The sequence below is a fragment of the Nymphalis io genome, chromosome 6 (genome assembly GCF_905147045.1).
Source record: "Nymphalis io chromosome 6, ilAglIoxx1.1, whole genome shotgun sequence".
NCBI lineage: Eukaryota > Metazoa > Arthropoda > Insecta > Lepidoptera > Nymphalidae > Nymphalis > Nymphalis io.
Window position 1 is genome coordinate 14,263,910 of NC_065893.1, and position 22,969 is coordinate 14,286,878.

The 22,969-nt window shown below is 36.3% G+C and overlaps 1 protein-coding gene across 1 annotated transcript in view; it reads right to left on the reverse strand.

Moving 5' to 3' along the window:
• Positions 1-22,969, reverse strand: part of LOC126768871 (protein timeless homolog) — a 44,742-nt gene that overhangs the window by 16,092 nt on the left and 5,681 nt on the right. Inside the window, exons 6-13 of the mRNA XM_050487249.1 lie at positions 22,381-22,563; positions 21,497-21,781; positions 21,037-21,155; positions 15,259-15,409; positions 9,638-9,718; positions 8,699-8,805; positions 6,168-6,221; positions 3,462-3,537 (exon numbers count right to left, since the gene is read on the reverse strand). Coding sequence (XP_050343206.1) covers positions 3,462-3,537; positions 6,168-6,221; positions 8,699-8,805; positions 9,638-9,718; positions 15,259-15,409; positions 21,037-21,155; positions 21,497-21,781; positions 22,381-22,563 — 1,056 coding nt within the window. The remainder of the gene's footprint in view (positions 1-3,461; positions 3,538-6,167; positions 6,222-8,698; positions 8,806-9,637; positions 9,719-15,258; positions 15,410-21,036; positions 21,156-21,496; positions 21,782-22,380; positions 22,564-22,969) is intronic.

Sequence of the window (22,969 nt, forward strand, 5' to 3'; positions counted from 1 at the left end):
CGATCTACGATTCTGTTGCTTAAATACCTCAGCATCTACCCATGCCGTTGGATATAGTTAATACAGTTTTTTTTATCAAAGTCAAAACAAAACTATTCAACTCACTAAAACCTTATTTATAATTAATAATTGAAGCACCTTTTTGGAAGCGGTGGTAGGCCCAAGCCCGCACCCGAAGCCCGTCTGGGTAGACGGATATTTCAAATCTAAACAGCAATACTTTGTATGGTTGCGTTCCGGTTTGAAGGATGAATGAGTAAGCCAGTGTAACTACAGGCACAAAGGACATAACATCTTCGTTCCCAAGATTGGTGGCGCATTAGCGATGTAGGTAATGATTAATATTTCTTACATCGCCAATGTCTAAGGACGGTGGCAATCACTTGACATTAGGTGGCCCATATGGCCATCCGGCTACATATAACATAAATAATAATAATAAATATTATTTACACTCAAAAACATGTACGTAATTTCAGTTGTCAGTTTTCTCTTAATCTAGGGTTTTTACATTAGCAACACTCTGGTGGACCTCTGCCTCCGAAACTAATATAAATTGGAATATCAGAGTCGGATTCTGATATTAAAATTTACTTAATACATATTATTTACATAAAAAACTACGTTAGTGGTATTTTCTTTTGGGGCCAAAATTAATAAGTTACTCGCTGAGCTCAGTCTGGAACAAGCAACATAAAAACTGTCCATTTTATAACAGTTCTCACTAAAATCAGTGCTGGCCATGTTCAACGACAGGCAATGGGACTTTTGATTGTCATGGGAAAGCACACTTTAAGAGGGAACTATACTTTCAAATTCGAATGATATACATATTAAAGTATATCACTAACAGTAAAGTTCGTTTACATAAAAGTATTACCTGCACCTCCCTAGGAGATGTTGATATTAAGACATTGTGTATTTTGCATTTCATTATTTGCACCCAGAAATATTTGAATGAAGTTTTTAGCGAAAATGTACATACGACCGTTCTAACACTTCAAAACCAAACTAAATTTCTGAAAACTTTGAAATACATGTATATCAATTCAATCAAGAAACACAAACGATAAATTTCAAGCAGACTATTTTATTCATTTTTATACTAATGTTTCAAACTCATTTTTTTTTGGGTTGAATTTCTAAAAACGATGATATACGAATGCATTTATTTTTTTTCAGAAGCTTTAATATTAAATATCATTCTTCTTACACCAAAAATGATGGAATCAATATAAACTTTCAATCCCTATTTTAAGGGTCAAATCAAAAAGTACTAAAACTATTTTTAAAAAGTATTTCAAGTCACTGTTGCATAAAAATCATAAAAAATAAATTTCATCAGTTTAAAACAGAAATATAAACAAAACCGAGTTAATAATTGCAACCTAAAGCCTTAAGCCACTATGTGTTTAATTAAGTAGATTACTTAGTTTAAACAAGAAAAAACTCAAATCAATCAGTTGAAACAACAACCCGAATTCTAATAATATGTATGTTAGGTGGTCACTTAATTTCGAAAAATCTGGATAGCGCGCTTCAGAAATTGACGTTTTGAGCACACCGCCATCTATGGGCTAATAGCCGCGACATATGTTTTAACAACAAAAAACGTACGTTTTTATAACTTTTAATAGACTCAACCGATTTTGATGAAACAAAGACTAAATGGAACTTCTAAATACTTCTTAAAAAATTTAATTATTTTAATTTGTAATTTTTAGTCGTTTCCGAGATTAGCTTGGACAAACAGACAGACTGACAAAAATAATGTTTTGGTTTAGGTAATTCGCAAATAGCCAACCTACCTTTAAAAGAATTAGAGTTATTTTAAAATCACAGACAGACAATTCAATTTTATTTATATGTATAAATAAAAATAAATACAATGGTTACGGTGAGTTATCTACAATAAGAGGTGGTATATGCTATCGTTAAATTTTTTGCAGACAGTTTGGATTACAAACCGAGCTACAAATTTCCTATGCAAAAGTTTTTTTGTATTTGTCATAGTTTTGACGTTCGCTACATAACTGTCTAGACCTACAAGCGACAGCCTAGTACGTAAGCGTACGAAAATAGTTTTATCGACTTAGACATTTATAAGTTATATGCTCTTTCTGTTAATGAAACCCGAATTAAAATCAGTTGCAAGGTTTAGAAGAAGTTAGCGGTGACATGGACAGAGGATTTGAGCGACTTTGTTATATAGAGAGAGAGACTGTACACTATGTACACCCGGTTTTTCCCGGCATTGGTAGTGACAGATTCTCGTTTGATCGGAAAACAAACTGATCTCCAGTCTTCTAACGTCCAATTATTGTGGAAAAATCGATAAAATATCCGGTAAGTTATATACAATATTGACGATTAGCTACCGTTAATTGGGGCCAGTGGCGGGTTGGTGGGATGTAAATTTCTTTCTTTGTCTCATTACCCATCTTCTGATTGCAATTACCTGGACGTCTTGAGCTTCTACTGGAGCTGAACAGCGTTAAGACCACGGTCTCGTAACGAAGAGGTTGCAATAAATCGGTCTTCATGTTCTCTAGCTAATTAACGTTTGCCATTTCCAGGTCTCTAATAATAGCTAATAAACCAGCCTCCAAGTACTTTTGGTACACCAGTTTTAACTTTAAACGACATAAAAGAAATCTACGCGCCATTTTAAGCTACAACTTGGTCAGCTTTCGACGGTAGCATCGATTTTATTACGAAAACTGATTACCGTAACATAAATAAAAACAATAATCGCACGACAAATTACCCTTATTTCAAGGTTATTTTAAACCTTTCAAATAATATTTGTTTCAAATTGATATAAAATTTTTACCACGAGACATGAAAAACCGAATTGGCTCGATTTTTTTACTCCCAAGTTATACATATAGACAAGTGTTTCTCGGTTGTAAACGAGTTCCTATTGAGTTTATTGCAATTTTTTACGACAGAATCTAAAATTTATATAGCGGTTTTGTATTAAATATTATCTCTTTAAGTTTCGATTCATAAGTGTTTGTAAGATTTCCTCGAATAAAGTACCTTGTCGTTTCTTAAAGCACGAAAGAAAATAAAAAGGAGAACTTTCTTAAACTGAAATTAGTACATTAGCGACAATATTGGCTACTGTCGTAAAATTTATTTTTTGTTTCAAAATCAAATCAAACGAGTTTTGATACTTGGTTAGACAATAAATTTAAAAAAAAATAATCATGAAATTAGGTTCGAGACCTCGTATGTACTCCATACTCGTGTATGTTTCCATCCGAAACTACAAAGCAAATAGCTTGAACATCCTCTATATAAGTTATCATTATTATATTAATGTAAAAAGTAATTTAAAATAATTATATGTTTTGAGGTACCTGTATAGAGATTGAAAAACAATCTATCCGAACGAGAGAAGAGTCAGCCACAGAGTTATTAACGTAAACATTTCATAAATATAAATAAGAACTTACCTCAGAACGAAATCTTGGAAATCGAAATCCGTTTCCACGACGGACGTTGTTCTTTCTTCTTCTTCTCCTTCTTCGTCTATTTACAACAAAAACAAAATCGTGAAGAAGCGTTCGTAATTAGACCTTAACGAAAAAAAATTAATGAGGACAATACGAGGCCCCCGGATATATGTATAAGAAGTATTTCTCAAACAAAGTTGCGAGTTGAATTATCGTAAACAAATGACTTATTTATTTTCTGTAGCGTTTATAATTAAATTTGAGTTAATACGGTATCGCTATATATATTTCAAATAATGATATATCATTAATTTCGAGCGGATTCTTTTTTGTTCTGGAAATAATTAAATCTGGAAACAGATAAACAAACTATATCCCACCTCACAAGGAACTTTTGAATAGCCATTGATTCAGTGTAACGTAAGTATAATATACAGGTATACGATATCAAGCGATTTCCGATTTCGTAAATTCATTATATACTTGGGCCGGTCGGCGTGGTTGGTAGATACTCGCCTTTCACGCCGAAGGTTGTGGGTTCGATTCCCAGCCAGGACAGACATTTGTGTGCATGAACATGTCCGTTTGTCGTGAGTCTGGGTGTATATAAGTATGTATTTACAAAAGAAAAATAGTATATGTAGTATATCAGTTGTCTGGTTTCCATAGCGCAAGCTCTGCTTAGTTTGGGATTAGATGGCCGCGTGTGAATAAAGTCCCAGGAGTCCTAGGATATTCCCAGGATATCCTTGGTATTCGTTAGGATCTGCAGATATTTAAACACAGCCTCTTAAATACTTAACACTTCCAGCAATGGATAAGCTTTATTACACAATATAAGGATATAAAGATGTGGAAATTTGGAGAGGTTTTGTATTATGAAGTGCAACTTACCAAATTAATTTTAACTCACGTGTTGAACATTTTTATTATATATTATTAATTAAATAAATACTATCAATTATAACTAATAATACAAACATAACTAAAAATAGTACATTGAGGTTTCAAACGACCCTTTATCCCGAGTGATCCACGCCGAGTCTAACTGGCATAATTTTAATAAGCATTTTTAGAAAATGAAGCTGAGTTTCTTGTCGGTTCTTCTCAGAATAATCGATATGTCGTATATCGTTTATTCTTAACACTGGTTGCTGAACATTCAATTGAATTATTTAACGTAACTCAAAAGTGCTTACAACAGCCTACTTGAATAAATTTAGATTTTTTCCTACATTGGTACCTTGAATTAATGAATAAATTTATTTCCCCATAATATTACAAAGCGTTTTATCAACTGAATATAATATCAAATCTTAGGAGACTGGAGCCTCAAAAAGGTAGGATCCTGGTCTTCAGGTCACCAGGCCCTGAACCCTTAATTAAAGCAACACTTATTGTACATCACAAAAATGTTATAAAGTAATATTTACTTAAAGAATCATCAACATACTAGGCTTATAATTATAAAGGTAGGTGAACTAAATATATATAATAATAAAATAAATAAATATATTTATTTACCTTCGAAGGTAATTGATCAGAAAAAAAATTAAAATGAATACACATAATTAGCGCGTGCATTTGTTAACGATTCGTATTAATATTAAGTGATGTTATAAAGTAAAATTTAATCTAGTGCGAGGGTCGTCTAACGAGCGCAGCGGGACTGCAATGCTTTAATGCGGAATTATCCGGATTGTATGAATTTCTAGGATTCCGAGCTTAATTTCTTCTTTTTCTAATTATAAACTCATAATTTAAATCGGTTTTTGAATTTCTGTATTTCTGTTTGTACGAGTTTATTATTTTCATAATTTATTTCGAATTCGAAATTTTAGTTTTGAACGAATATTTTTTAAAGCGCGGTCGAAGATTTATGTTTGAAGATCGACTTTAGTGCAACATGTATGCGTATTTGACGTAAAATGGTTTCACTTCGATTACATGTTACAGCTGCACGAGTTTTAAATTAAACTTTTTTTTTATATTTTAGTAAATTGTCCTTTTGGGTATGGAGAGATAATCCATACTGATACAGAAGCTCGAAACAGAAAAAAATTGAGTTTTAGGAAGCATATTACACCCGAGACCTGTTTTGACCTGTTTTTTAGAGGTTTCTAGAAGCCTGATCAAAGTCAAATTCCAGCAGACACTAATCCGACTTAATACTCACTAAGGCTTATTGGTCGCCTATTACGTCATCGGCTGCAGTCGACCAATGAGCATTCAGACAAATTGGGATCAAATCTATTTCATTATTTAATATTTTTTTTATAATTGAATGAATTCTGTAATGAATGATTAATTTTAAGTAACTTTATATAATTTGACATACTTTTTTCCTGATGTTCGTACTTTTATATATTATATATGAAAAGGTTTTAATTAATGTGTGCTTTTATTCTCTATTGTATTGTTTATTATTGTAAGCTTTATTCTTTAATTCGTAATACAGTTTGCTTCCTGAAGTATATATATATATATATATATATATGTATATCTGATTATAAATATATATATGACTTTGATCAGACGTCGCGAGTAATCTCAGTTCCCTGCTATTGTTACTTTAAGCTGAGAACAAGAGAATGATGAGTAATGATAATCATAAACATAGTGTAGCTAGAGTGATTATTGAGTTTAGAGTGTAACGTTTAGCTCTAAGACATTTGTTTTCGAACCGGTACTAAGTACTGTACTCACCATCGTCTTCATACGCGGAATTTTCTTCTACCTCTTCTTCATTAATTGTTGTATCTGAAACAATAATAACATGCAATAATCAAACGGAAATGTTTACATAAACAGTAACAGCCTGTTAATGTCCCACTGCTGGGCTAAGGCCTCCTCTCCCTTTTTGAGAAGAAGGTTTGGAGCTTATTCCATCACGCTGCTCCAATGCGGGTTGGTGGAATACACATGCGGCAGAATTTCAGTGAAATTAGACACATGCAGGTTTCCTCACGATGTTTTCCTTCACCGTCAAGCACGAGATGAATTATAAACACAAATTAAGTGATCCTTGCCCGGATTTGAACCCACGATCATCGGTTAAGATTCACGCATTCTAACCAGTAGGCCATCTCGGTTTACATAAGACCATTTATATCTGAAACAAGTAAACGCAAAATATAATATTCAATTGTTGGAACTAGCGCGTCTGGGTAACGTTTATTTATGAATAACTTGAATATTTATTCTAGATGTTACTAAAATATTATTCTGTTATAACATGGAACAGGTCTTATAGACGGGCGTACGGAACTTTGCTATAGTTCATATTATATTAAATGTGTTTGATTATTTTGCACCGCACTGAATTTCCAGCTAAGTGTGAAGTTGCTGGAACTAACGAAATAACAAACGTAAAGATTCTATTATATTTGAAGTCGAGATGGCCCAGTGGTAAGAACGCGTGAATCTTAACCGATGAACGTGGGTTCAAACCCGGGCAAGCACCTCTGAATTTACATGTGCTTAATTTCTGTTTATAATTCATCTCGTGCTTTTCGGTGAAGGAAAACATCGTGAGGAAACCTGCATGTGTCTAATTTCATCGAAATTCTGCCACATGTGTATTCTACCAACCCGCACTGGAGCAGCGTGGTGGAATAAGCTCCAAACCTTCTCTTCAAAAAAGGGAGAGGAGGCCTTAGCCCAGCAGTGGGACATTTACAGGCTGTTACTGTACTGTAAAGATTCTATTTACATTTTGGAATTTAATTTTATTATATCCTTATTACCAAATTACTTTGAATGGGTTTCTTACAAATATATCTGTAATGTATTTCAATTTATAGTATATACTAGTTCCCGCCCCTGGCTTCACCCCCGTGTTAGGAGGGAGGCGCTAGGTAACCCATATCCTTCTCTGTATCCCTGACAACGTGGAAGCAAATTTTCATGATGATAAGTTTAGTAGTTAAGATGTGAAAGCTTAACAAACAAACTCACTTTCCCATTTATAATATTAGTAAGGATTTGTACGTATCGATTTGTATGAATTGATGAGTGATTTACTGGCGGTAGGGCTTTGTGCAGGCTCGTCTGGGTAGGTACCACCAACTCATCAGATATTCTACCGCAAAACAGCAGTACTTGGCATTGTTGTGTTCCGGTTTGATGGGGGAGTGAGCCAGTGTAATTACAGGCACAAGGGACATAACATCTTAGTTCTCAAGATTGGTGACGCATTGGCGATGTAAGCGATGGTTAACATTTCTTACAATGCCAATCAGGTGGCCTATTGATGTATGTGGATATGTGGCCCATACGCTCGTCCGTCCGTCTTTTTATAAAACAGGTAGTTACGAAAAAAATGTAAATACAGTGAAATTATAATTTTTTTCATACGCTACGCGAAGTTCACGTTTTGATCAATTTCATTAATGCGTAATGAAATATTAACAAATTAACGCCAAACACGAAAATAGTAATACTAATCATTAGATAGAATCAGATTCACTCACGTTAATAAATAATTGAATCGTAAATCGAGTGAGTTCCTATCGAGGATGTCGAAATTAAGGTGAGCGCTCAACCGCCGCTCGATGACATCATCGACCGCGCGAAACGCTTCCAGCTTACGGAACTGAATATTGGTTAAGTTAATACTAATATTATCGTAGTCCAACTTTGAGTGTTTATTATATTTTGTTATTTATAGGGAAAATCGATTCAACGGGGAATACAGTTCGCATCCGTGCCAGCATTCCTCGCAATCAAGATCCGTTAAGTAGCAATTTTTAATTTTGATTTGTGTACGCTTATTTAAGTCTTCAACGTAAATACTTCTTATGTACATACATATACACACAAAACATATACAATTATTATAGCTATAAATATTTTTTTAAGTATTTTATATAAAAAACTAGAATTATATTTCTGTTAGACTAACCGATGAATTAATGGTAATATGTGCGGTGTGTTTGGGCATAGACCATGAACTTGTGGACTTTTTTAGATTATTAAATAGATTTAAATTAGGAAGACAGAATGAATCATGGGCCAGCTGATGGTTTGCGATGACCGCCAACCATAAACAATTGCACTATAAGAAGAAATGTCTGTAATTACACTGGCTCACTCGCTCATCGAAACCAAACACAACAATAATAATGAAATAGTGAAAAAACGAACATCAGTTTTCGAAGTCATAGAATATGCGACGCGAATTAATTCTCAGTGACGTCAAAACAATGTACAGTTTATAATTGATAGCGTTCACTAACCCGCTTCGACTCCTAAGTCGGTGTTGTAAATGGTCTCCAGCATGTCGAGCTCTTCGTCCTCCGTTATCCCGGTATCGCCAAATATTCCTTCCTCCGGCCACACTTCCCTGAATAGTTTTGAACCAATTAACAATAACCATTTTTTTTATAGAATAGGATGGGCCACCTGACGGTAAGTGGTCACCAACGCCCATAGACATTGGTATTGTAAGAAATGTTAACCATCGCTTACATCGCCAATGCGCCACCAACCTTGGGAACTAAAATGTTAAGTCCCTTGTGCCTGTAATTAAACGATAATAATCTAACATAAATATTCTATTTTTGACACGCATTTGTTGTGCGCTAATATGTACACAGTAAGAGTGGCAAAGTATTAGTGTATCACAAAACGGTACATGGTTGCAATGTCAGCATACATATAGCAGGTTTCCTCGCGATGTTTTCCTTCGCCGCTGATCATGGGATGAGTTTCAAACATCTTGAGGATTTGAAAAGATCACCATTCGCGTGTCATTAGCTCAGTACAGTACAGTAACAGCCTGTTAATGTCCCACTGCTGGGCTAAGGCCTCCTCTCCCTTTTGAGGAGGTTTGGAGCTTATTCCACCACGCTGCTCCAATGCGGGTTGGTAGAATACACATGTGGCATAATTTCAATGAAATTAGACACTTGCAGGTTTTCCCACGATGTTTTCCTTCACCGTCAAGCACGAGATGAATTATAAACACAAATTAAATTAAGCACATGAAAATTCAGTGGTGCTTGCCCGGGTTTGAACCCACGATCATCAGTTAAGATTCACGCGTTCTAACCACTAGGCCATCTCGGCCATTCGGTCATTAGCTCTCACGTGTGTGATCCTGATACGAATTGTTTGTTTTAGAAGCTTATATAGTGAGTGAAACGTCATATTTTTATTGTTGGCATATATTTTACCTTGCGGCTCGTAGAGTACCGACAGCACCTTCGTATTTGTGATCGCGCATCAGCTTTTGAATCTTCTTCATGCAATCCTCCCTAAGAAAATAAATTTGTGAAATATTGAATACATTTAGACTTTTTAACTTCACTTGTTGGCAGTGAATTAAAATCATGCAAGTGAATATAAAACTAGTTCCCCAACCGAAGGGCTGGAATTTTCGTCACCCTTTGGTACTGGTGACAATACAAAGAAGTATGATATTTATTGCGTACGTGAATTGAATGAAGGCTCGATTTGCAAACGGTATTTGTAATAATTTAACTTGTTTCGTTTTCGTTTCGTTTATATTTTTATTTCACATCACAAAATCCATATAAAGAATATTAATTTTATATTACGGAGTTATGGTAAAAACATTATCTTCCAGCCAATCTTAAGTACTGAACGAACGTTTTAATATGAACATGTTTCATAACTGCGCCAGTTTTTTTTTTATATAAAATAGGTAGTTGGACGGACAAATGGGCATCTGATAGTACATAAATGGTCAGTCGTAGATATCGGCACTGTAAGAAATATTACCAAAAATAATATTCTTCTACCTATAATTACATTGGCTCACTCATCCTTAAAACTAGAACAATACAATACCAAGTTTTGCTTTTTGACGGTAGAATATCGGGTAAGTACTACCCACATGGATTTGCAAAATACTTACAATGCATAGAAAACTCCAACACAAAATAATATTGGATCAAGTGAAATCCTATGAGACCTTTTAAATCGACATTTTACAAAACTACTAAATGTAAAGCTCCAGTTTCGGAAAGTAGATTCTATCCAAAAAAAGAAAAGCATCTCGAAGCAACGACAAGAATAGGAAACATCGGTCAAGTTTTATAAATTTACAAAGCTTTTACGCTTCAATCCCATAGTCGAAATTCAACGTCTAGACTAAGACAGGCAAAGAGCTAAGAGCCGCTTTTAAGCGTAATAAATTTAAGCACGTTTTCTACAAAATCTCTTAAGCATCCGGGCTATTTACTTTGATGCCAGAACTTTGATAAATTAAAAAGCTTCAATGATAAGATGAAAGAGTTATATATGAAATTAAATAATATTATTTATTTAACACCGAATAAAACGAAAAATACAATTGTATTGTTAAAGTCATCGCGATTTATGTTGTTTTTTATAGACACACGCGCAAAAAGGCTACATGACGCCATTGACATTGGCGCCGTAAGATATACTAATGATCCCTTACATCTCCAATGCGCCACCTTAGGAACTAAGAAGTTATGTTATGAATTATACTATGTTCGGATTTCAACTGCGGTAATTTTTTTTATTCTTATCTTATCCTCGACGTCAAAGTCGCGTGCGAGTGACACCTTGCGAGATGGCCCGTAGACAACTGAGCTACAGATATATAGTATTTGGTGTGTGGCTAGCTAATACAGCAGCGTGAACTCGTGTTTCTTGCGACTGATCTACGGTCGAGCCATAACTGTGAGTGCCTGTTTGTTTCTATGATATCTCCATAGCAGTTGCCTATCAACACCAGCCTTAATCAGTTAACAAACTATAGGTAAGCGAAAAATGATTTCAAGTGGTGAAGTTCACTGAGGTTGGCAGGCTCGGAGCCAAGAGATATTGATATCTCGAACAGTGACCCAACCACTAAATGATAAAAGAAAGATATGTATGATGGGTACATCTTCTTTATATAAAAGAATTTATATTTCTTAGTGTGTCCCGTATTCCATTTTTTTTAAAAAAAAATTTTATGTATATTTATATGACATTTTCATTCCAAATGCGATCTATTTAGGCTTGCCGTTGTCGACCGTCGAAGTTTCCCACTGCTGGCTAACGGCGAAAAGAAGTCTTCTTGGCTTAGAGCTCATTCCGCCACAATTAACATTAAAGTCAAGCACAAATTCTGTATAGTACACACAAAATTTCACATATGTATGTGTGTTCAACAACATCGTAATTTTCCTTACGACGTCGTCATTTAACGAGGAACACTAGGTGAATTTAAAAAACACGATTAAGCACATGGGCAGTGTTTCTTGCTCATATTTAAACCTATAACCTTCGAATAAGATTAATGTGTTCTAGCCACTGGGCCATTTCGGTTCTTGAACTATAACAAAAATCGTTTTAATTTTAGAAATTGTATTATTTTATAGTTTCAACTTTGGTTTCTGTGTCAAATGTCCTGTGTTACGAATGTAATTAATTTTAGATTGAACGCAAAACAGGTTCGTATACAGTAAAGGAAAACTTTTTACATTTGTGTAATATGTAAATATCATTTAGATTTTTCCTTCCCACGACACTTAACTAAACTTCACAAAAATAATTTAATGGTGTCTACCTTCACGTCAAAATAAATTCAATCACCTAATGGTACACCCATTGCATTTTCTTAATGAAATTGAATGTAGATTCGTCTTGCGTATTTTAAACTTCGGAGGAAATTCAACAAACCTTTTTATTTGCAGAAACGATACTTCAAACGGTAAAACTTTTCACGATTTATTAGAATTTTAGTTAAATGGATTTTAATAGACGTAAACGAATATTTCGACTTATATTCAATGCAGTTTTACGATAAGTATGCATGTCAAAAAATATCAATAGTGCGACACGGATCTTATGGCAAACCAATGACATTGAAAAGGGGCGTAGGCTTAAGGGTACGGTACCAGTTAATAATCACTCTTAATATTTATTACATTCTATTTTGTTTGGAGGAAGGTAGTAACAGCCTGCGAATGTCCCACTGATGGGCTAAGGCTTCCTCTCCTTGAGGAGAAGGTATGGAGCTTATTCCACCACGATGCCCCAATGCCGGTTGGTGGAATACACATGTGGCTGAATTTCAGTGAAATTAGACACATGCAGGTTTCCTCACGATGTATTCTTTCGCCGTCAAGCACGAGATGAATTATAAACACAAATTTAGCACATGATAACTCAGTGGTACTTGCCCGGGTCCGAACCCACGATCATCGATTAAGATTCACTCGTTCCAACCACCTGGGCATCTCGGCTTATTGCTCTATACAGTATACTACTAGGCAAGCGCGCTCCATCTTAGACTGCATCTCACTTTCCATCAGGTGTGATAACAGTCAAGTACTAGCCTATACATTTAAAAAAAAACTGGATATTTCATAAAATGTTTTCCGTAACTTAATCCGGGTGGGAATTTAAGATTTCCAATTAGATATGCCGTCACTATACGGTGGCAGAGGATATCAAATTATGACATTAGACAAGATGTTGGTATTAACTTCGATTTTGGCTTCGCGCCAAAACTATCCTTGTCGTACTACATAGAAATATATAAAAGACTAAAGTCAAAGTTAAAAATCTTTAATCACTATAGAAGCATTACACTTGCTTATTGATAATCAAAAACACTACAGACCTAGGAAGAACCGGCAAGAGAACCTCATCGGGTTTTATTTCCAACAATTGTATTTATATTCATGCAAACAGAAGTCATTAGGCTTAATAATATCCTTTACCACAAACGTTTTTTAACGATTTTATTTAACTTTGCAATTAAATATTTTTGAACGTTTCCTGAGATCATATTGTAACAGCGTATGCATTGTCCATCAAAATAATTATTAACCCTATGTAGTCGGGTGTTTTTAACTATGTGTAATATATATATGTCGCGGATTCAAATGGATTGCCATCCAAATGGCCGTCATTGTCGTCCAATATGTTGATTTTATTAAATCAGTCAGTGCGCACGTCCTGTCCTGAGAGCGAGAAAGCGAGAGAGCGCGAGAGAGAGCGATAGAGAGAGAGAGAGAGAGCGCGGGAGCGCGGGGCGCGCTCGACAAACGATCACACGCGCTACTGGCAGGTACTCCTTTATATTTTATATTTCCATCAGGCGGCTGCATAATCAAATACCCGTCTTACATTTTTTACACTTGACGTCTGACAACCGACCAGTAAGCTATAAGATGTCAAACACCTTGTGTGGTGTTGCTATTCTAATAAAATAAGGTATATCCGCTTTATTATCTCTGACATATGTGTATATATATATATATATATATATATATATATATATATGTATTATATATAGAGGGTGGTAGAGCATTGTCCTTGTCTATTTGTCAAGGTGACGTGAACAGTATTGACGAATCGTCAATACTGTTCATTGCGGGCACAGGAGATGTAACGTCTAAGATCCTACGGTTAGCATTGACGGTTTAAGGAGTAGTATTTACTTCCGCCAGTAGTGTCAAGGGGCGAAAATGATAAACCACCTGGAAGTGGCGCATTTGCTTGTCTGTCTATCTCAAAATAGATTTAGGCCACGGCGACAATCCTCAAGGGAGACTAGCCGACTGCGAAAGAGACAATGTAATCCACAAATTGTTCTCATAATCTAATTGGACGGCAAATCGCTGAAGGGTTTACGTGCTTTCCGAGGCACGGAACGTTGGAAGTTAGACAGTTTTGGAAGTTGATAAGAAATCCCAATAAATGTTGTTGATCCGACTCGGTATTTGTACCGAGGACATCGGGATCAATTAAAAATAGCAAGTGTCGAGCGAGTAAGTTGATATACGTGTAATGACCATGTAATATGTATGTACATTAGTAAACAGGCCGGCGGCACTGAGGTCGCTGTTAATTGCTGAAGTGCCGCCGACCGCGGGGGGCCGACGTTTATACTGGCTCACTTGTTCTTGAACCGAATTAGAACAATATTAGCTTCGTTTATTCCACACATAGTACTGTAATAAGTACTCGAATCGAAGATATAACTTATTAATACTGTTATGTAAGTTTGTACTTCCTTATTATAATATAAAGATTGACTGTCAGAGAATGCCTATATGGCGTTGTCCGACTTGTGTTAATTGTTTGCGTACAATTAAGTTTAAATAAAAAAAAAAATAGTTTAATGATAAAATGACTATTGTATAAAGCGAACAAGTAATGTAAAGAATTATTTATATATTTAGTATTCACGCATTCTTAAGTTTGTGGTAAGCATTACAAATAGATTTATGTAATCGCATTTAGGTCGTATCTATCCGCAATAAACTTTATTAAGCCTAACGTATAAAATCTAGGTATAATACAAGCGAAATTTATGTTTTACGGCTGTACCGTTTGTTTTATTTTAACCTTCAATCTATCTTTCTAGTATTTTGTTAAATTTGACCACATTTTATTATCTCATACAACGTTAAAAATGATTGTTCATTTTATAAACTCGAGCTGGACAAAAACATTTAGTAAGCCAAAATTGTTTACGTAAAGTATACCTAATGCAGCTAAGAATCAATAACAGCTGCGGTTAAGCTTCTGCCTATAATGTCTATTAAAAAAACACGTCCTATTACATTGCATATGTTAGAATCGAGCAAGGTGGAAAAAATTAAAATATCCAAACAATTATATATCAAGTACATATGTAATAATAACAATAATAGTTTTATTTTACTTACGTCTTCCAGTTAGTAATTAAATGTACGTCTCAGGGAATTGTGTAATACTATAATAGTTTTAGTTACAACAAATTTATGCATGTTAACTGTTTACCAAATAAATAAATAAAAATACAACAGCAGTAAAGACTTACTTCTGTTGGTCTATCGGCGTGTCGGCCGCCGCGTCGAAGGGCGGCGGCAGCTCGGCCACGCGCGCCGCCAGCACGGCGGCCACTTGCGGCCGAACCTCCTCCCACTGCGGCGTTTCCACTTCTTTGGGCTTGGGAGGACGAGGTTTTTGCTCTGTAAACGATATCATTTGAACGCCGTGGTTCCAGCAGAGTAGAATATAACAATCCTCATCTCGAACTTTGAGGGTCCGGGCCAGCTGAGAGATAACAATTGTTATTCAGTGGCTCATCGACCCCTATGTTATCTGAAACCGATCCCAGCAAAGTAATTCCCAATGTTTGGATTGGCATCCGATAGGCCGCAATAGTTTGCCAAATCTCTTCCCCAGACGCACATAAATGAGATAATGGCAACGGAAAAGTGAAAATGTCTCGTTAAAAAGCAGCTGTTTTTAGATATACATTCGAAAACCCTGAACAAATCCAGGCTGGAATAAATTGTGGGTATTGTTTAATTGCATGCAACCTTTAAATATGAACGTGGGCTAGTCTGTTTTTTTTAACCTAAGCTTCGTTCCACGGTTTCATCGTTAAACATATGATACACAAGTAAGTACAAGTAACAGTCCAACGCCACTTCTCCGTTTGAGAAGGTTTGGAGTTTATTGAACCACGTCGCGCCAATACGAGTTTACGGATGAGGCAGATTTTCATCCGACACACACAGATTCCTTCCCGACGTTTTCCTTCATCACGGAGAATGAAAACTATTATAAAAACAAATTTAGTACATGAAAGTTTAGTGGTGCTCCTCAGGGTTTGAACCTTTAAACTCGCAACCTTCGAATAAGATTCACGTGATCTCACCACTAGGCCATCTCGGTTCTTATAATCTTATAATACACAAGCATGTTTAATATAAATGATACGTGGCCCATCAAATCGAAATATACGTATTCAAATTATCTCTCACAAGCATTTCGATTCGTAATTCTACAAGATTATCCTTCATTTTCTGAAACGCTGATCAAAGCCGGATTAATCTAAATGGTCACTGGGCAATGGCAGTTGATGACGCAATATGCGACCAATCAGCTATCAGTATTTAAGTAACTGATGGACGATTCATAACCTGGACGTACCTATATTTAATCCTAAACTACATTCATTAACTAAATACTAAGGCCTACATCTGAGGTTCCTATTTATTTGAAATAAGTAACACTAAAAGGAGTACCACAGTTTTCGATGTTCAATGATTGTATGAATATTTTAATTAAAAAACCTCTTTTAGGATTCAACTTATGTATACCACGAAATCAATGTAATTTCTAAAGTACCTACAATAGCGAGGTGACGCAAATCTATTTATACGAATACATCACAATTACAGACGATGTTGAAATACGATTCAATTTTAAGATTTAAAAGCAATTTATTTTTTAATTTGTATTAATGACGCGTAAGGTATTGTTGTTTAATATAAAATAGAGAAGCCAAAACAAATAACGAGGGCCTTATATAATCGACATATTCTATCCTTTATTATTAAATATTTTGTAATAAAAGGTACTTTTAAATCGTAAATATCCGTTAACAAGTAAAATAAACGAAATCTAAAATAATTCCTATTTTAGCTGCACATATTCCTACTTAATTCGTAATTACATGAAGCAGAAAATGTTCAACTCATTACGAAACTTAAGAGAGGTAAGAAAATTAGCAGTTTAATATAAAAGCTCGTTAAGGGATGTAAAGTCGCGCTCTTAACAAGCCTTCTTGAAACGTTCCGACTGCCACTTGCGTATGTGGAAACTCCAAGATATTTGTTCAAGTGTTCAACTACACACGTTGGAGATGTAAATATTGCCAAAAAAAGCTATACAAATATTATAAATGCGAAAGTCAGTTTGTCTGTTACGGCTAAACCACTGAACCTATTTTGATGAAATTTGATGTTTTTTTTTAGAGAATAGGAAGGCGGACTAGCATATGGGCAACCTAATGGTAAGTGGTCACTAACGCTTTTAGACATTGGCATTCAAATGTTAACCATCGCTTACATAGCCAATGCGCCACCAACTTTGGGAACTAAGATTTTATGTCCCCTGTGCCTGTAATTACACTGGCTCACTCACCCTTCAAACCGGAACACAACAATATCAAGTATTGCTGTTTTGCGGTAGAATATCTGATGAGTGGGTGGTACCTACCCAGACTAGCTTGCACAAAGCCCTACCACCACGAAATAGGCTATTTATTTTATTCCTAACACCAACGTCTGCATCTGCTCTGCTATTATATATTTTTAATATTTTTTTATTTATAATAAAACACTATTCTACTTATATCCACTTAAATTTTAATTCCAAAGTTCTGATAGCAACTTCGCCGTCATTCAAAACGCATTTATTTCATTTTCGAATACGTAATTCAAGATCTCGACCAATGACATCGCATCAATTCAGATGTTGTTTCTTTGTCTTTGCTCTTGCGTTCGGATTGCGCCATACAAATGTTTTATAACGAGTAAAGGTGAAAATTCGCTTTAAAGTATTCGTTAGTTTAACGTTTGAAGAAATATCAAATAGTTTATATTCAAAATTGAATGTGAAATCGCTTTGATAATATCAATTAACAATTTACGTCGGTGCAGCAAACGTATTTATTGTCGCATGAGAATCGTTTGACGCTTTGACTAACGTGGCACGTTCGGCGCTTTGGCACGCAACATTTTATTAATTTTATATTTACAAATGAAATGCGGAATTAAACTTTAAGCCCTGTGAATACGGTCGCGATTAAATTATCACGCGAGCGTTAGTTCCATGGAGTTTTTGATCTAGGCGTGAAAGTGAAATGAACGTCAAGAGCGTATTGATATGACTTGGAACACGTTTAATTAAACATTTAATTGCTCGTACACTTGAGTCGGGTGTATATTTTTAACGTTATGTAATTCTCGCTTCAATGATACCGTGTCTGCGCTTGGTAAAGTGAATATATTTAAAACTCATTCAAAAAGAGGGCATACTATACTGTACAAGATTATGTCGGTGGCTATATTCCGCACGCGGCTTCACCCGCGTCAAGAGGTCAGGTGTAAGGTACCTCATAGGTACGCCTTTATATTTTCAGTACCCCTGACAACGTGTAAACAAAATTTCATTAATCTTGTTGAGTAGTTGACGCGAAAGCCGAACAAAAAATACTGACTATCGCATTTACAGTAAGGGTCACTTATAAGGGATCTAAGAAAGTCCGATCCTTGACTCGCTCGCCCTTAAAACTGAAATAGCAACACGAAGTATTACTGCTTTGCGATAGACTAATTGGTGAGTGGGTAGCACAACGTACCAACACCGGTTAATAATATTTGTATATTTATATATAATATAAATAATAAATTCATCCGTTAGTATGTGGAACATTCTTGTAAATGAATTGTAAGCCAGTTCTACACAACCGATTGAGCTGACATTTCGCACACACTTTCGGCAATACTAAGTATGGTAATTCTTTTAAGTCACCAAATAAAATAGATATGGAAAATAAAAATATACTTCATGCAAGGCCATTACAATAACTTTTGAACCGCCATCTTACATGAGTAATTTATATTTAAAGTTTAAATATCTATATTCCAACGAGAAGAACCTGCAAGAAACGGTAAACATAAATTCATACAAAAGAGCCATATTAATGGAGTCATATCAGTAGAGATAGAACAAATTGCGTAGAACATAGATTCTTTTTATTTGAAAATAAAAAGCTTTCTTTTATATTTTCCACTATAATATTGAGGGAATGAGAACTATTTTCACTTTAATAGCGCGCGTCGTTAGTAATAAGAAATTGATTGCATACTTTTAATTGCACTTATCGGAAATAGTCCGAGGCATTTTTAACTTTATATGTAACACATGAAGGTTCATTATATAATCTGTCATTGTGTTGTTGAACAAATAAAAAGTCCACCAACCCGCAAAAAAGACCACGCACCTCAAAAAGAGGTGCGGAGGCCTTTAGCCCAGCAGTGGGACATTCACAGGCTGTTACGGTACGGTACGGTAAATAAAAGTATATTATTGTTATCTGTTTCAAATACATATCGAGTTAAACCGTTTAACATAGTCGAGGCAATAAGAATCGTGATGGCCTTATGATTAAAAAGTGATTTTTACTTATAATTGCTGTTCGAATCGGCTTCTAAATATATTTTATATCAAATTTATATACATAGTAATGGTCTCCGGGTCGATTTTGGCCACGGTGGCCAATCTCAAGAGAGATTAGCCAACTACGCAGTAGATATTATAGTGCACAAATGTGTGCGCAAACACAGGTGCACCCTCTATTTCTTAACTCTTATAATCCGATGGGACGGCTATCCGATACGACCGAAAAGTGTTCAAGCGCCTGCCAGCCAGGGTTAGCTGCTTTACGAGCGCACCAACGGCTTTGGGTTGTACACACTTCTAACTTCTAGACTCCGGGCTGCTACTGAGATTTTTCGACAGAAAAACCCAATTTTTTACTGGCCCGAAATGGGATTCGAACCCAGGACCTCCGGATCTGCGGTCATATATCTGGCTACTAGAACAACGAGGCAGTCAAATGTAAAGGTATAAAAAGTACAACTATATACACACATCTGCCATTATTTAGACTAGTTCCCGCCCGCATGTGAGAGGAGGGGGTTTAACGTTACTTATGTCCGTTTCTGTATCTGCTGAAACCCGGTATCATTGGGTACGCAGACGACAGCACTGTAACGGAGATATACATATTTGAGCACAGGGAGGCCTTGGTAGAACGCATCAATTTGACGTTGGAAAACGTATCGGATTGGGGCGACGATAACCAAGTCAAATTAAATCCTACCAAGACTCAAGCGTGTTTGTTCACCTCCAAGAGTCCATTCCCCCGACTTCGACTTTCCGAGGTATATCTGTACCCATCACCGATAGTATTTAGCTTCTAGGAGTTACTTTAACATGCAAACTCAACTTTGGGCAATGCATTGAATCCAAAGCTAAACCTGCTGGCAAAAAACTTGGTATCCTTAATATGGTCAAACAGTACTTCACACTGGAACAGCTTCTGACCTTATATCAAGCCCAAGATCGTGCATGGAGTACTGCAGCCATTTATGGGACGGCTCTGCTAAGTACCACTTGAAGCTTTGGATTCAGTGGATCGTCGTGTTAGAAGGCTCATTGGCGACCAAACACCGCAAAACTCCAGACATTGGAACACCGTTGTAAGGTTGCCTGTCTGACGGTTTTCTACAGAATATATTTCGGAGTGTGCCCAGGAACTATTTAATTTGGTTCCTCCGTCAACTTTATACTACAGAACTGCGAGGCATCGTAAAGATCTGCAACCGTACGTAGTTGACGTATCTAAGACGCGTACAAAACGATTTGCTTCTTCGTTTCTGATATGCACCGCTAAGATCTGGAATACCCTCCCGACCTCCGTTTTCCCACCACCTACAATATCCCTTATATATTGTACCTTCAAGTCTAGAGTGAAAAGGTATCTTCTAGGCAAGCGCGCTCCATCTTAGACTGTATCATCACTTTCCATAAGGTGTGATAACAGTCAAGCGCTAGCCTATATATTTAAAAAAAAAGTAGCAACACTAGTACATCCTCTAATCGTACACTCAACAACATGCGGTCCGACAACCGCGAGTGGTGTGCGACACCATGTATAATAGAAGAGCTCTTCGAGGGTCGCAAGTTCAAAGCCACATATGATAAACTAATACTCACTTGACAAAATAATACTCACTTTTGGGTTTTCCCTTCTTCCTCACCTTCTTCTGCACCACGAGTCCAGTATTCTTGCAAAAATGTTCCAGCATTTTCAGAAACAAATGTTCCGTCTCAACCAAATCTACCAAATATGAGCTGTGGGAAAAGATTACACTAAGGCTTAATTACAAGTCTTCATCATTATTATTATCAACATAAATTATTAGCTTATTACAAAGTAAATGAATTTTTATTTTGTAAATATTCATGTAATTTCAATGTCACTATCTACTCATCAATGATATAAGACAATTAAAATAAACTTTTTTTTTTAAAGCACATAATATTATGAATTCGACGGGTACCCGATTTTGCCGCCGCACAGTCAGCTCCGGGCAGGCTGGATAGCAAAATAGCTTAATTAAATAATTTCGATCGCGGTCAATACTAGCTAGACTATCGGTTATTGTAAAAATGAAAAAAGCTGGAAGGCACACCTCGGCATCTTGTTCTCGTCGTAGTTCAGGAACATGGCCAGCACGAGCTCGCGGTACTCCGGCACGTAGAAGACGTTGCTCTGCAGCACGCGCGCCGCCTCCCGCGCGGCGCCCGGCGCGCGCTGCAGGGCGCGCAGCGAGCGCAGCAGCTCGGCGTAGGCGCGCAGCGCGAGGTGCAGGCGGCGCACCCACACCGGGAACTTCTTCTTCTCCACCTTGATCATGTCGGTGTACTTTTCCATTTGCTGCTGCACGTAGTGGAACGTCGGCACGGACATCGTTTCGCTGAAAATTTACGCTCGTGTTGCACCGGAGTAACTTCGACGAAGGTCGCTTTTGAAGTGATCGCCGCACATTATAGTCGGTGCTTTATGAATGTTGGTGTATTATATAGCTCCTTAGTCGCAATCGAAGTGAGCTAATAATGTATCAAACGAAAGACTCGACTATCCACGGCCAAAAAAAAATATTTCCCCCAATTGAACATCAAAAATAAATTCAACGAGATCCTCGGTTAAGGTCCGGCTGCGAAAGTTATACAAAATAGACATACTTTAAGTCGACTTTTGAAGTAAAAGTCTACCTACTAAATAAATGCCTTTCATATTAAGAAAAAGCGGAAATAATTCCACTAAGTTTGCAATTAGCACCAACAAAGTTTCATTGGCTATCCTTAGTTGGGACTGGCCGGCGAGACTGAAACCCGTCAGCAGAACATCACCATCACTTACCTCACTTTATTTTTTCACGCTGTGGAAACTTTTAGAAGATACCCAACTCCCATGGAGATGGAAACTGGGTTATGTGGGATTCTTATCCACTAAATCCACTGCGATGGCCGTCCACGGATCGGAGAGGCTGCGGAATCGTGTTAAATCACTTACCTGACTAATCCAACTTGGAAGTCGTGTCCCCTGTTGAACTCCATGAAGAATTTCATCGCCCACAAGTAGTACGACTCGTCGTTCTGTTGAGCTTTCGCCCTCACCAGAACATCCTTCACGTAATGCATCAGAGGATTGTACGAACTGTTTAAGAACTCTATACAAAACTCCTTTAGAAACAATCTGAAATGTTTTGCTGTTTTTACTCTCTATGTCTACTATAAATATTGCCTCGTTGTTCTAACATTGCTCTGTTACATATTAAATATTACACCGTTAATTTTTAACCAACATTATTGTGATATTTATATTTTTACAATTTAATTCAATGTTTGAAATAACGTTTTCTATTTTTCTTATTTATTCTGCAAAAGTAATCGTGGTAGCTATCTTTCTACACTTCTGAACGCAGTGAAGTATTCAAATGGATTGCATGCTATAAAATAATATAGGTATTTAGGATATATTAAACATTCTCTAGCACTTAATTTTCTTATATTCGCGAAGGCCTTCAAAGGGTCTGGCGGCCGATAAGTTCACGAGTTAGTCTTGTTACTATTTTGGACCGGCGAGCGAAAAGCGGGTCCGT